Raw genomic sequence first — 15,421 nt, 5'->3', positions numbered from 1 at the left:
AAAGGATATGGGCATCACCGAGTATTGTTTGCTGATTTATTATGAAAAAAAATATTATTAAATAATTGACAGATTTGACAGTTAATATCAAACGTTGTATGCCATGGAAGCTCAACATCTCTCACGACTGCAACAAGACGCTTGGATAGCCAACAACGACCAGTGTGAGCTACACCAAAGATACCCTAAGGCAAAGTGCTCGCTTGAGCTGCCAAAGCTAGCAAAGCAAAGAGCTACCACATGGCACAAGGAGATAGGACACGAGTCATCATTAAAATGTTGAATATTGTATGGGTTTAGACTGATATTTTATTTAACAAATCAATTAATTCTAGGCTCATATTAAATGTTGTGGTATTTAGTATCATATAGGATTTTGACTGATTATTAACTAAACTTAAATAGGCTACACACGTGTACACCTACAGAGAAGTTGAGAGAGGCTAAAGGCGTACCACATGTGCGTGCGCTAAAGTTACTGAGCCGATGTATTAAATGCGTGACACGTCGTGCACAAGCTCAAGCCGTGTGGTGCAAAATTCGCGTTCAAGGTCTTTGACATTACCTTCCCTCTCATCTCTCAATTTCCGCCATATTTTCCTCCCGTTAAGTTGTATCTGAGTACCCACATCCCATCAAACATCATTTTTTCCTCCTATCGAGTTGCATCCGAGTACTCCCCGTTCCATCCTCTGTGTATACGAGTTTTGGGAGAGCAGGCCTCTTGAACTGGCGTTCGTATCGAGACACCTGCTCGGGTGTGTGCGGACGATCAGGTTTTTCGAAAATGTCTTCTACTTTCTAGTGGACATTCAAGGGGTGGCACTATGTACATCTTCCTACACGAACTGTGGTCTGAGACTTTGAGCAACTCACCATGAGTGGGAATAGAGCCATCGATGCTTTTGAGCATGGATCCCTCCGCTGGGTACATCTCTACTCTTAAATTTGTTAAATTCAATCTTGTTTCCACTATGATTAGTTTGTTGTTCATGAACATATTTGCTGCTAATATGAATAATAGTAAAATCACACACGTGCATATTTATCATCACTCTTTTACTATTGTTTTTTTATCAACTTTAACATAAAAATGCCTAAATTTCTAACATTAAATGTCTATTAATCGAGCTTCCGACAAAAATAGTCGTTAACCCGTGGTTGCAAAGTATAATCCTCTTGCACCATCTTAATCTTTGCAATTATCCTCTATTCGTTTCGCTGAAATTTGACTTTTGCTGATACTGTTCACTGACTTACTGTGAGAGAAAAATACTGTACAATGGCTAATAAGTCGTGCGGATAAGTTCAAACATCATACACAATATTAATCCTATTATATGCCTAGATTTACATTTTGACATGGGTGCAATACAAAACATATCAGCATTCTAGCTAAATTTTGGTCATGGACAAATAATCCTGGTGCCACACAAGGGTGGGATTATACAACCAAAGGTCAATAGTCATCTATAAATGATCATATACCATGCTCTCCATATATTTATGTTATTAGAAACTCATCTATTTATAAGAGTGCATATTTGCAAATCTATGGTTGCAGTTGCAGAAGTTTATTGTAGTCATGGTACGGTCTCATGGACCTTGGCGCCTCCATCATCTCATTGTACTCCATAGGTGTTGTCAATTAGATATGATAGAAGCGCACGCATCACGTACACGTCCGTCCGTACGTGTACAACCAGCAACGCTAGTTAAGCAAATTAATACTACAATCTCTGCAACAAATTAACCACCATATTTCATTAAAAAGTAGTGCAGGCTGATGATTTGACCTGAATAATAATCCATTTCTAGCTTATTGCCTGCCTTATTATATAGTATAATACAATTCACATCACAGCGTCCGACGGCAACCACAAGGCACTAGCGCTTAGGCACATTAGTTGCTGTCTTTTGTTTCAGTAGAGCTAGCGCCGGGACGTCTAGATGCTAGGCCCCTCTCTGGACGCATACACCCACGAGCATCGGATACCTTTTGCACTCAAAGAGATCGCGCATCAGCGATTGCGTTCGGCAGCCCCCGACCATCTCACACCAGTGACTGACTGTATCTGGCCACACATATGACACATCTCGTGCCTTGAAATCCATCTCGGCTGCGTTCCCGCATCTAGCCTAGCCTCATAGTTGTTGCGCTCCATTCCCACCATCTCCGCCGTGTCCCCATCACCCACTGCGCCCCTGTCCCAAAAGATGTAACACTTTAACATTGAAAAATATCTAATGCAACAACGAAAAAAATATACTGTAATATTGGAAAAATATGCATTTCAACATCGAAAAATATCTATTACAACAATAATAAAATATGTACTGCAACGTTGAAAACATGTACTTCTACATTGAAAAATATTTACTATAACAATAAAAAAAATATGTACTGCAATATCGAAAAAAAGGTACTACAACATCTCAAGCAGTAGTGCTACAACAATGCAAAAACATATGTTACAACGACCGAAAAATCTTATTGCAACATTCGAAAATCATCTGTTCAAACATTTGAAAACACCTATTGCAACACGAGGAGATAATAGCAACCCAGAGCTTGCCAGAACCCCCTCAAATCCAGATCTAGAGAAGAATCATCTTTACTTCATCAAAGCCGCTGTAGTCTTCCTCGTCTCAGATGGAGCAGTGTCGAGCGTCGAGCACAGGGTAGCATGGAGGTCGTAGAGGGGCAAGGGACGGAGGGAGCCGGATCACGGGGGGCGTAGGGTAGCAAGTCGCGGGAGGGAGAGAGGGAGAGAGCGCGATGGACGGGCAAGGCGGGCGGAGCACGGTGTTCATCACGACGGGCGAGCGAGTGTTGCAGAAAATGGGAGCGCGAGCGTTACGGGAGTGCAACTCAAGGAAAGAATAAGGAAGAGAGAGACAGGTAAGTACCATGAGTTGGTTCCGTCCGTCACGGACAGTCGTCACATATCATTGCTGCTTTTGTTTTGCAGTAACATTTACACGATCATTCTTTCCTCAAACAAGCTAGTGTTCATTATTTGTGATTATTTTTTCTCAAACAAGTTTTCATTATTTCTGATATATGCATAGCATATAGGGACAGTTTTTGCAGTCACAAAGAGAACAAATGCGGTGCGTGTACTTTCAAAAAAAAAAATGAAAGCAAACTAAGGAGGGGAGAGATAACTGGCCAACTGCATCTGTTTTTAGTTTTCTTTAAAATTGACATGTAATCTTATTTACGATGGTCTTCTGAATTATTTGAGACTCAACTTCAAATACTGAGCTAGCATGAGTAGCTACAATATATGCTAAATGTTTGCATACTGGTCCTGAAATTAAACTGATCCAGTTGCATTCGATCGATGCGTATCTCTTGAAACTAGCTAGTGCTCCTTCCACTGACGCACACGTCATTATTCTAATTTTTTGTTTGTGCAAACGTACACTCACACAACAGCTTAATTTACACAAAACAACGCTGTCACTCAACTTTTGTTTTATTATACAAATAAAACAACAATCACACATGAGTCATCGTGCACGTCTATCGTACTCCGTCGTCCCTCGTCTCTATCGGATCTTTCCAACATTTTTACCGTCTTTATTTCGAGGTGGTGTAACTTTGATTGCCGGTTTACCTTTGCCTTAGGTTTCCTTTTTACATCACTGGAATTTGTGAATGCGTTGTTGTTATAAAATAAATAAAGCGTTTTGAATGATGACTCTGATAATGCATTTGTTAACTTGTCATGCCATATTTGATGTTTGTGGTTAAGTAATGATGTCTTCTTTTTTCAAAGAAGTACTTAGACCTCATGTGGTACAATTAGTAAGTTTAAGAGTACCAATAATGCATTTTCAAAGTACAACAACACCTGGATAATAACGTGGGACAAATTCAAGGATCGGTATTGAAATTTACATATCAGGCCCATGTGTCGGGGCCACATCATCACAGTTAGCAGGCGCACGGGAGGAATTCTGAAGATTTGAATATGATATGATACATTTTACAAATTTAGTGTAATAAAAATGTATTTTGAGAGTACTATAAGACATGAGAATGTAGAATAATCTCAAAAACTACTGACGTGAAAATTTCTCGTTTGCGCTTGTCTTATCAGCTGTACTTTTTCTATCAGCCACTCACAATAAATCAGTGAACAGTATTTTTAGCCATGATTTTTCAGACCAGCGAATGTGCTAAGGTGGTTAGGCTTCTTATGGCCAAACATACTCTCCTAGGTCTGACTCAAGATGTGTGCTCATATTAAGACCTTGTTTCTTTACTCTTAGGCATTTTGTTTGGTGCCATGAGCATCCTAGTGTCTGATTTTGAACATTCGGAACTGTTTGTTTTAATGAACTTAGCGTAGACACCTCGCTCTTAGAACATATCGAAAAGAGACCTAAATAGGCCCCTGATTTTTTAGTGCGAGAGAGAAAATAAAGACTTAATAGGGCTACAACTCAAATCCCTACCTTAGGAAGGTCCCCAAATCTCCCATCTCATTCATCTCCGAGGAGTATGCATGAAGCTCACTACTTTTTTTCCCGTGTTGACTCATGTCACATGTCTTTTTTTTTCATTCCCAACTCTCTCATGCACAATTGCCCTATTCCCTCCCTAATGCGCCTCCCTCAACTTGGCGTGGCTCCTCTCCCTTGTGTGTGCTCCTCGCTCTCATAACTCAGTTAAGTGGAATGATGGTGGATATAATCGAATAACGAGTGAGTTTCATATGCTAGAGTCTCCTAGGATGTATTTGAGGTTCCTGATTTGAAGACCATGGAGTAGACAAAAAAAAAAGACTCTCAAAAGTCAAAAAAGTAGGAGCCCTTAATTAAGGACTTCTAAGCCGCAAGTCAAAACTGAGTAGAAAAAATACTAAGCAGTACGAGAGATTGTTTAGTATTATCTTGTCCAACATCCGGGACCACGAAATACTAAATAATACTGAAACACGAATACTAAACAATACAAAATTCTGTTCAGTATAACAGTTTGGTGGGGTGTAGAATAGCACTTATATATATAAGTGCTATTATACTGAACAGAATTCAGTATTGTTCAGTACTCGTATTTCAGTATTGTTTAGTATTTCGTGGTTCTAGGTGTACGGCTGGAATGTTGTTTAGTACTGCTCAGTATTTTTTTCTATTCTACACCTAGGGTGTATAATAGCGCTACCGTATATGTGTGTGTGAAAAGGAATGACCAAAATTTACAATCTTTAGTTTAGGCCTTGTTTAGTTCGCAAAAATTTTCAAGATTCTCCGTCACATCGAATCTTTGATCACATGCATGCAGCATTAAATAAAGATAAAAATAAAAACTAATTACACAGTTTATCTGAAATTTGTGAGATGAATCTTTTGAGTCTAGTTACTCCTTGGTTGGACAATGTTTGTCAAATAAAAACGAAAGTGCTACAGTAGCCAAAAACCCAAAATTTTGCCAACTAAACAAGGCCTTAGTGTGTAGGCTAACTCAAAACATAATTTAATTGCAGGAAGTAATATTGAATTTAAATGTAAATATGTGTGTTGAATTAAGTTGGGTAGACTTGGCCCGGGTCAGCGTCTATTCTCCATGGCAATCGTCATCGTCGTCTTCTCCAATCCAATCGGCGCTCACTCCGCCGGCCGGCCGGCCGGAGCCCCTCTATAAATACTAGCCTAGGGTGGCCCGAACCGGCCGGCCGGCTCGACGCACGCATCCTCCGCCTGCCGCACCCGCCACCGCAACAAGAGGTTCGAAATACTCCGATGGCTCCGCCTGCACGGCCGCCGCGTGTTGGGGAGGACATGGAGGAGGGCACAGGCGAGAGCTCCCCACCTCCTCGGTCACCACGTGCGTTCAACCCCGACCTCCACGAGGTGCAGAGGAAGATCTGCGAGCGCCTCCGCCAGACGGCGCGGCATGACCGTACGCTCGCAGACCCCACCTTCAACGCCCGCTTCGCCCGCCACCTCGAGAGGTTGCCGCGGAGGTACCTCCTCGACCTCGACCTCGAAGACAAGGTGGACGATGTCCTGCTGCACTGGAGGATCCTCGACGAGTGCGCCGACCCCAACAAGCGACCCGTCTTTCACGCGCGGTTCCTAAAGGTCCACTCTTTTTTTTTCCGTCTGATGGAAATGAATGAAGTAAAAAAAAAAAAAAGACACAGAGAGAGAGTATTGATTAGGCAACGGGGTTATTGTTATTCCGAAGCGGCAAAGGAAAAAAGAAAAGAGGATGATTGATTGTGCTGTGGTGCTAATTCTCTGCTTGCCTTGATTGATGAGCAGTATAAGACAGTTCCCATGGAGGATGACGGCATTGGCCATAGTCAAGGTCAAGAGGAGCCGTATCAAAAGTTGTTGGAGGAGCTCAGTTTGGAAAGAAGAAAGACTGTGGACAGAAATGATTCCATGTCTATCTCCTCTAAGACTAGGTAGTGCTTGGTCCCTTTATCCGCTCCCACTGCCTATGCTGGCTTCTTCTTCTTCTAGCAATAATAATTGGATTCGCTCAGAAAGTGCTGCCTTCCTTCCTTTCTCTCATTCCTTTCCATATTTTCTTAGTACACAGGATTAGATAGAAATGATTGTGTTAATGTTTTCTTAGCACACAGGATTTCTTTCATTCCTACTCAATTTTGTGTAGGGACGAGTTAAAAACTGTCCTCCTTCATGAGATCATTTTCTCCTCCATCGACAGGCCCAAGCTCCTAAGCCGGGTAATGCCAAGTACCTTGTCAGTTCACATACCGCTCTTCTTGTTTGGTTCAAATTTCTCACGGCAAATGGTGGTTCAACAGCTAACTGCGTTGCTCTCTGAGGTTGGGCTGAATATCCAGGAAGCTCATGTTTACTCCACAAAGGATGGTTTTTGTTTGGACGTTTTTGTTGTTGATGGCTGGAAGACGGAGGTAAATTTTGAACGTTCATATATGCTTACTGCTGTGGACTTTTGTTATCATTTCTGTTCTGTATCTGAAATTTGACTATATGGGCACAAAATTATTTAAAGGATTGTGTCGATGTAAGTCAATGAATACCGACTTACATTTCTAATAGACAGAATGAACACATTCTCTTGTACTTATGCAACTACGCAAGGGTTGTCTGGAAGATGATGCTAATTCTGCAATTATTCATGCAGGAGACTGATGACCTGATCGCGGCGATTAAGGAGACATTAACACAAAAGAATGTACGACACACTACTATTTTGAACATACTTCCGTAATTCTAGTTTATGATTAAGTCATGAATAAGCCATCTTCACCCTTGTCTTGTGTCATTGGTCATAGCAAATGCGACGTTATGCACAAAACCATGAATTAGCCAGCATTTCATTGTTAACATTTTTCTAAAGAGTTAAATTATCTCCATGTAATATGCAGGCTTCACCATCTAATTCAACAAATTCTTCAACATCGGAGAGAATAGTTGACCTACAACAAAAGGTTGGAGATTGTGAAATTGACTTAAGCATGCTAACAAGGGAGGATAAGATAGCATCTGGATCGTCTGCAGATTTGTAAGCACTATTTTGATGCGTCAATGTTCCCAGTAATGTCATTACCTTAAAATTCACTTATTTGAATTTTGAAATGTAGTGCCCATTTTGCCACTTCAAACCTAACCTTCCTTTTGTGCCAGCCTATTCTCTCTATAAATATCTACAGATACTGCTTGCCATTTGCTGAAAATGAAATAAACAATTTTTAATCAGAGTAGATTGTCATTAAGCCATCTGACAACTTGTCATGTGCATTAACCTATGTTTTGCTTCCATAGACAATGTCATACAATAGTTTACTGTCCAATCTCCAATGCTTATCACTGATGTTGTCGTTCACAGATATCGAGGAACTTATAAAGGCCATGATGTTGCTATAAAGTGTCTCAGATCTGCAAATCTCAGCAATCCTTCACAAGTTGAGTTCCTGCAGGAAGTGCTTATTCTAAGGCAAGCTTTCACTGTACATAATAACTGAATAAATCAGTTCCATTTTGGTCCAACTAATTCTAGATATTTTCTCTCCAGGGGTGTTAACCATGAAAATATTCTGCAATTTTATGGGGCATGCACTAAGCATCCAAACTATTGCATTGTAACAGGTACGATCACCTGTTTTTTTTTTTGTTATTTGGCTGGGATTGGATTATTGACTCTTAACCATTGCTGCAAACTCATGGTGATATTATTCTTGTGTACACATGAGCCATGAATAAATGTTGATATCACCCCGCAACCTGCATACACACTTTGGTCCCTTAGCCTATTAGGGAACATAACAAAGAACAAATCATCGAGTCCCTTAGCCATTAACAGCCCATGGTCTATTTAGTTGGCGATGTAGCTACGTGGTGTCACTTCTTCCTCTCCCATCTACTTCTCTGTTCCTCTTCTTTGTCGAGATTGTTGCTGGTGTAGGCAGCAATGCAGTGTATATGGTTCCCTGGTGCACTGGAAACACCATGGTCAAACATGTCAACGAAAGAATAAGAGATGTTATGGGAAAAGTATTTGTCTATGATACCGATAGTCATAAAAGGTAGCAACAGAGGGGCTGCATCAGCATTACTAAGAATGGTGATGAGTGTATAACCTATCAATGATTCGATCTTTTTCTTTGGAATTGCCTGAATTAAGTAGTAGTGATCTGTGATATCCAACCACCTAGTAAATATCCCACTGCTCTCTTTCTAGGTCTAGATATTATTTCTATCCATTCACTAGTTGTAGTTGATTCCATCCAAGTGTCATTCATGTTTGTTTTCCTGTTCCAAGTGCAATATCATGAATGATGCTTATGCCTTAAACTCTTACTCAATGTTTGTGAGTCTTCTGTGATAAAGAACAAGTTTTGAGAGTGAGCTAAGCAATTTTGGTGTATCCCATTTGTCTATTCTGCATCTCTTATTCATTAATGTTGATATTTTTGTGTTCCGGTAGCTCAGCTGCAAATGCAGCTAGACCTCACCTTTCTCTTTTGTCATTGGTTTTGTTTCTTTCAGAATACATGCCTGGAGGGAATATATATGACTTTCTTCACAAGCAAAATAACTTCTTGGAACTCCATAAAATTCTAAGATTTGCTATCGATATCTCAAAAGGAATGGATTATCTGCACCAGAATAACATTATACACAGAGATTTGAAGTCTGCAAATCTTCTGCTAGGCTATGATCAAGTATGCAAACTTATTAAGTAATTTGAAGCTAATCATCAATTCATCATTAGTGCCCATTCTCTTCCTCCTTTCCAATTTTCTGTACAAAATCTGGAAAGTACATAAAGGGAAGCCAGTAATTCGCATAGTACTCAACTTGGTTTTGGGTAGGTACTCAGGCGGGGCTGCTGTTGTATAATATCTTTGCTTTAAATGCCTAAAAGTGATACAAATTAGAATCCACTTCTGGCAGACTAGCTATTGCATGATAAATAGCATGTTCAATGGATATCATTTTAATTTCCAAGAAATCTTTTGTAAGTTCCTCAATATATATACTATACAGAGAAATATGCACCAGCAACTGAATGAGCATCTAATTACATTTAGAAGAAACAAAACGATTCTTGTAATCTCTCATCTTCAGTCTCTCTATCTATAGATTACATAATTATAAGCTGTGTTGATGTCAGCTTGGTAAATGTTTGTTTTTTATTCCATTGCACTCATCTGACCTGCCAAGCTGTTAACTTGTAGATTTGCTTTTGGAATAGGTTGTAAAGATCGCAGACTTTGGTGTGGCGCGACTTGGAAGTCAGGAGGGGCAGATGACTGCTGAAACTGGAACATACCGATGGATGGCACCAGAGGTATGGTTGAGATCTTGTTTCTTTCCCTCTTGGATAAGTGCTTTGTCTTTCATTAGTATAGTATAGCGTTTTATTCTTTCCATTCTGACACTTCATTGTTCATCTAACAGAAACTCCTAACTGTTACCAAATGTGCCAAAAGTTCTATCCAATCTTTTAGTTTTAGTTAATATCTTATCTGCAAGGTCACCAAGTATTGATTCAAGAGTTGCATGTGAACTTCTTAATTTTCCTCGAGAGAATCCTCTTCATCTGTAAGGTTTGGTCTAGACGAATAGATGATTTAGCTTGACATTTTGTTAGACTCTTTGACTCTGTAGAAGGCTGTTTTAAACTCCTTGCCCAACCCTGGAAATTGGCTTAAATGACATGACTTCCTCATTTTACTTGTTGTATGGTTTAATATTCAGCAGATGTATCCCATCTTTTTCCCTGAAACAAGGCAAACAAATGAAGTTTATTATGTATCTCATGTCTCAGGTTCAGGAATTTCTGTTCCCAAAGACAACAAATCCTCCTGTCCCCCTTAAATAAAGTTTATACCTTGAACATTGTATTTGAATAGCGTGCTCACAAGAGTTGGTTGTCTTCAGATAATTAATCATAAGCCATATGACTACAAAGCGGATGTATTCAGCTTTGCCATTGTTCTTTGGGAGCTGGCAACTTCAAAGGTAGGGCTTGGTGTCAAATGCAGTTTGAGATTACGTCGTTCAAGCATTAGTATTCTGTTTACTAAAGATAACGTGAAGTCTGTACCATAGGTCCCATATGACAACATGACACCCTTGCAGGCTGCATTAGGAGTAAGGCAGGTACGGATTTCTGTCCCAAATACAGGCTAGACCCATTTTCTAGGTAGATGTCTTTATTGATGATGCTGGTTTTGTAAACATAGCGTGAATATATATACTACTGTGTATGGCAATGAAACCAACATCACCATGTAAAACACAGCAATCAGCATTCTGAAACTGGTTTCTGTAATCCATTGCATTTGTTGGGAGATTCTTGTTCAATTGAACTTCTTTGTTCCTTAATACACATTCATTACCTTCCTTTAGGGACTGCGCTTGGACATTCCAGCCAGCGTGCACCCAAGATTGACCAAACTGATTCGACAGTGTTGGGATGAAGATCCTGATCTGCGTCCGACTTTTGCAGAGATCATGATAGAACTCCAAGATATTCTACACTATATTCAGGTAGTATAATACCCGTGCAAAGTCTTATATGAGAGTGGAATGATGATAAGCAGATAAAGTTGGAGCTGTTGTGTTGAGAGCCACATGTCATGTTTTTTTTGTTTAAAACACAATAACGGTGAGCATATATTGTTTTTAACAGGCACCGAAGGGACCCAGTCGTCGTTCTAGAGCAAAGATGCAGAAGAAATCAGAGGGATGAAAAATACATATGCGTACCCAAGGCGAAGGGGTCCCAGTTCGTTTTTTTGGGTGGGGTGGGGGGTTATACACAACTTATAGTACAAGTGGTTTTAGCAATGGGAGCAGATATTTATGTGGTGCCGTGCTGGTGTACAGATGTGTCAGTATAGGCTGTTTGTGCTTGGGCATTTGCAGCTGATAAATCATCACGCTGGACTGTATTGTGCTTGGGCATTTGCGGCCGATAAATCATCATGGTCCACACGGGAACGTAGAGTATTTTAAGGATAGAGTAGTAGCCTGAGCACATACCGACCTTAGCTCAGTTGGTAGAGCGGAGGACTGTAGTAATTGCAGATCAATCCTTAGGTCGCTGGTTCGAATCCGGCAGGTCGGAAGTTATTTGAACAATTTTTATCCTTTTTGTTTCTATTGCTTTTTTTTTTGTTTCTTTTCCATCATGCAAACCACAAATGTGTCGCACACTGTATCATGTTCCTTTTTGTTTCTTTTGCTTTTTTATATTTCTTTTCCATCATGCAAACCACAAAATGTGTTGCACACTGTATCATATTGTTGTTCCTTATTGGGCCACTCATAATAATAATAATAATTAGTCCATGTTGTGTCTGTCAAAATCACTTGTAAAACTGTTTTTTGAATAGCTTTATAAGTGACTTTCTAAATGAAGTTGGGTTGCTTTGAAGAAAGTGTTTAACAAAGAGTTGCAATAAGGTACTTTTTTCAGTTTCATTCTAACTCATGTCTTTGTGAGAGAAGAAAAAAAACAACTTTACTTATGAAACTGTTTTAGAAATAAGTGTTTGATAAAAAGAACAGCTCATAAAGCTAAACAGACCCTCATTATTAAGCCATAAAATTATCCAATATTTTTTTGCAAAAAAAGAGTATACTATAACTCTTTTTTTCTGTCGGCTACTAATGTTTCTCTCTCCCAATAAATAATGACTTTGACCAGCGAACATGGTGCCCAACCATCATTATGTACGATAAACGCACCGAGACAATGCTGGGAGTTGGCAGCCGGCGAGGTGCATGACGTGGCGCTGAATAAAAAAACAGAAAAAGAAAGAAATGACACTAATTTATTTATTAGGTGTGCAGCAGGCTTCAAATACGATGACATCCATCCATTTCCATTTGGCAATTGTACTCGGTCCCAATGCAAACCACTCACAAATCACACACAACATAATAAGATGGGTCATGCTCTATGTAGTTAAGTGAACGAGCAGGAGCCAGGCCATATATTGATATTCATTCAGGGAACATCCCAAATAGCAAGGTTCAAACCTGTCAACAACAGTCTGTATTTTGCAGCCACTCTGTGCATACTATTATACTAGTAATATCAATTCCCTGTTCAGGAACCTCCAGCTACAAAGGTCATTTTTCACACAAAAAGCAGAAGAAGAAAAAGAAAAAGGATGCATCTGTGGTCACTCAAAAAAAAAATCAAGAATCTCCAGCAAGCTTTAGATATGTGAGGCTCCACACAGAACAGCTCCTGTTCCAGGTTCTCAATGTAGATGGGTCATGCTCGCTTAACAGAGCTGAACTAGAAAACATATCAACGCCGTCCAACAGTGTTACAGAGCACTCAGAATTATGGACAAATAGAGAGACATTATTTAAGCCATGCAGATCAATATACAGGAACAGGAAGGCCAAATGCCTGCGAAAAATTGATGTGAGAACCGTTGCTTATTAATTAGCAAAGTAAAATCGAACAATCCTGTGAACAAAGGTCAAGAATTTACCCTCTTTTTCCTTCTTACAATTCGTGAATGAACATGTTTTACAAGCAGATGGTACCCCAGCACGGCATACTGCTTTCTCCCTCGAGATCGCAATCAGCCTGGGCATGATTGTTCTCCGACATCCTTGGTTCCAATACCCCCAGTGAATCCGTACCGATTCAAACAAACAGGACCAAGGGCCAGTACCACAACATGATTTTTACCATCAGATCAACAAAGAAACATGGATCTCAGTCCCCAGATAATAATCAGATGGAAACTAGTCAATCCACTGAAGCTCCTGAGGAACCAGTAGTTACAAGCCAAATACAGACAACAAGATTGGTAAAAACAAGCACATCTGAAACTCTTATGAGAGTACACTACAGCAACGTTTGCTGCATTATGTGATGATGAAGCAAACATACAACTTACTTAAAATCATAAATTAGCTTTCATACCTGAGATCACAGCCTTGCAAACATCAATATTTGTATCCACCTCGGCTGGGGCGTTCATAAGGACCAGACTTGTCACGGTTGTATCGGTCACTGCCTCCACCATTGCGGCTTCCTCCATCACGGCTCCCAGAATAGCGATCACCACCACGATCAGGCCCATAGCGGCTACTACCATTGCTGCCACCATACTTGTCGTCCCTGCTACCATACCTATCCCCCCTGCCACCATCATCAGAAGGGCATTCCCTTGCAAAATGTCCAGGCTTGCCACATTTGAAGCAATCACCACCTCCACCGCCACGGCCTCCACCGAAATCACGACCATGGTCCCGACCGCGGCTATAGTCACCACGGTAGCGGTCACGATCACCACCACCACGACTATAGTCTCGATCTCCATCACGGTCCCTGCTGCCTGAACTCTGAGCCTGAGCTCTTTCAACAGTTATGTTCCTTCCATCCAGATCCATTCCGTTCATTGCCTCAATTGCTTCTTCCATAGACTTCTTATCATCAAAAGTCACGAAACCAAATCCACGTGATCGACCAGAAAACTTATCAAGAACCACCTGCAGATTGACATAACATCATAATAACTTAATAAGAATACTAATGGAACATGTTCAACCATAGAGCCAAAAATAGAGGGAGAAAATGGTAAATCACGCCATGTATATATGGCAAATACTTGCAGAATACACTGCAAATTGTCTGCTGTTCTTGGAGTAGAATAAACCAATACTACATAATAAAATACATTCACTCATTCGTCTACAATAATACAACTATGGCAGTATGCTTCGCTTTACAAATGCACACTCAACTCATCATATAAAAGAAACCAATTTGATACCTTTGCCTCAGTAAGATGGCCGAATTTCCTAAATGCATCCTTCAGATCTGCTTCAGTAGTAGACCACGAAAGACTTCCAACGAAGCAACGGAACTCGTCCACATCCGACATTTGGTAACCCTACGAAATTAACAGCTTCTGTTGACTTTGACCCAAGAAGTGCGAACTCTCGATTCCTGATAAACAAGGCTACAGATTTCAATCCATAGAGACGCGGGATCAAAATTCAAACTTTTCTCTATACGTACTAGTATCATGCATCAGCCAAACATATATATAGCAAAATAAAGACAGGGATCTGCTCCTGGAAACAGAGGAGGAAGCTCAGATCTAAAAACCTGACCAACCAAGACGCAGGTAAATTACAGCAAAGATGAGATTGGATTGGAACGTCTTACCTCAGTCCTCGGTGTTGGCGTCTTACCACAGGCTCCTTGTCTGTTGCTTTTCCTCTTCGTTTTGGATGGAATTGGCAGCCCGTGCCGTGAGGTGAGACCCTGAGACAGGGATGAGGCGGAATGGAATGGAAGGCTTGTCAATATTGCTAGCAATTATCGCCTAATTAATCACGGCTCCAGCCAATCGCAGCGCCCGTTTACTCTCGGATTACACGGCTTGATCGAGATTTTGCAATCCCGTTGCCACGTGTGCAGGAGTAGGCCGGATAAGGATGCTGACTCGGACTTCACTCTCTGCGCTATCGTTTAAGGAGGTGTTTGGTTTGGGTGTTATGTATTGTAGCAGTTTCGTCTTATTTGATAATCATTATTTAATCATAGATTATTTATGTTTAAATATTCAATATGACAAGCGATAAATTTTAATAAGTCAAACCAAATGGGGCTTATATTGCGTCAGTGGTTCGATTACTACCAAATGAGGCCTGTCGATTACTATTAACCTATTCACTCGATCTAATTTATTTCTCTTTCTTTTTTTTCCTCTCGAGGATCAATTTATTATTAGAGATGTTTGTAACCTATCAAGATAATGATTAAAAATCATATTTTAACAGTTTAAAGATATTTGCTATCTTCCTTTAAATTTTAACTTTAAAAGTCAACTTATATGAGATGCATTAAAGATTACATATGACCAATTGAAAGTTTGTGGGAGTAATAATCATGCTCAAATTTTTATTTAACGGTTGTTTG

At 40.2% G+C, this 15,421-nt stretch overlaps 2 protein-coding genes and 1 non-coding gene across 11 annotated transcripts; 2 read left to right on the top strand and 1 right to left on the bottom strand.

Moving 5' to 3' along the window:
- Positions 5,524-11,831, top strand: LOC8064320 (serine/threonine-protein kinase STY8). Of its 4 annotated transcripts, none has more exons than XM_021464674.1 (14): positions 5,529-6,096; positions 6,280-6,425; positions 6,692-6,710; positions 6,792-6,902; positions 7,136-7,186; positions 7,380-7,516; positions 7,841-7,948; positions 8,027-8,100; positions 9,001-9,176; positions 9,710-9,805; positions 10,399-10,479; positions 10,570-10,620; positions 10,870-11,010; positions 11,153-11,831. In XM_021464674.1, exons 1-14 carry the CDS (start codon positions 5,755-5,757, stop codon positions 11,210-11,212), a joined length of 1,593 nt encoding a protein of 530 aa, XP_021320349.1. In that variant the 5' UTR covers positions 5,529-5,754; the 3' UTR covers positions 11,213-11,831. The 4 variants fall into 4 exon arrangements, with proteins under 4 accessions (XP_021320351.1, XP_021320350.1, XP_021320349.1 ...); XM_021464673.1 differs by having other exon boundaries at positions 5,533-6,096; positions 6,638-6,710; XM_021464675.1 differs by lacking the exons at positions 10,870-11,010; positions 11,153-11,831 and having other exon boundaries at positions 5,525-6,096; positions 6,638-6,710; positions 10,558-10,620.
- Positions 11,505-11,590, top strand: TRNAY-GUA. Its single transcript is given in 2 exon segments — positions 11,505-11,541; positions 11,555-11,590. It is a non-coding gene; the product is annotated as a tRNA-Tyr (tRNA).
- Positions 12,434-14,897, bottom strand: LOC110436932 (glycine-rich RNA-binding protein RZ1A-like). 6 transcript variants are annotated; one of them, XR_002454867.1, is made up of 5 exons: positions 14,666-14,897; positions 14,268-14,443; positions 13,415-13,983; positions 12,975-13,245; positions 12,434-12,889 (listed from the first exon to the last, which is right to left on the bottom strand). XR_002454867.1 is itself a non-coding variant. In XM_021464677.1 (3 exons), the coding sequence occupies exons 2-3, from the start codon at positions 14,376-14,378 to the stop codon at positions 13,438-13,440; spliced, it is 657 nt and encodes a 218-aa protein (XP_021320352.1). In that variant the 5' UTR covers positions 14,379-14,443; positions 14,666-14,895; the 3' UTR covers positions 12,434-13,437. The 6 variants fall into 6 exon arrangements, 1 of the variants encoding a protein (XP_021320352.1); XR_002454865.1 differs by having other exon boundaries at positions 12,975-13,254; positions 14,666-14,896; XR_002454866.1 differs by having other exon boundaries at positions 12,975-13,983; positions 14,268-14,456.

The sequence above is a fragment of the Sorghum bicolor genome, chromosome 7 (assembly GCF_000003195.3).
Source record: "Sorghum bicolor cultivar BTx623 chromosome 7, Sorghum_bicolor_NCBIv3, whole genome shotgun sequence".
NCBI classification, from domain to species: Eukaryota; Viridiplantae; Streptophyta; class Magnoliopsida; order Poales; family Poaceae; genus Sorghum; species Sorghum bicolor.
This window is presented reverse-complemented; position numbering and strand designations above follow the sequence as displayed.

Bases quoted from the DNA above. Each gene is read 5' to 3' on its own strand.
- LOC8064320 (XM_021464673.1), top strand. From the start codon at position 5,755: ATGGCTCCGCCTGCACGGCCGCCGCGTGTTGGGGAGGACATGGAGGAG. The intron at 7,187-7,379 runs GTACGACACACT...TGTAATATGCAG, and splicing joins AGACATTAACACAAAAGAAT to GCTTCACCATCTAATTCAAC. The intron at 11,011-11,152 runs GTAGTATAATAC...TGTTTTTAACAG, and splicing joins ATATTCTACACTATATTCAG to GCACCGAAGGGACCCAGTCG.
- LOC110436932 (XM_021464677.1), bottom strand. From the start codon at position 14,378: ATGTCGGATGTGGACGAGTTCCGTTGCTTCGTTGGAAGTCTTTCGTGG. The intron at 13,984-14,267 runs GTATCAAATTGG...GTCAATCTGCAG, and splicing joins GCCATCTTACTGAGGCAAAG to GTGGTTCTTGATAAGTTTTC.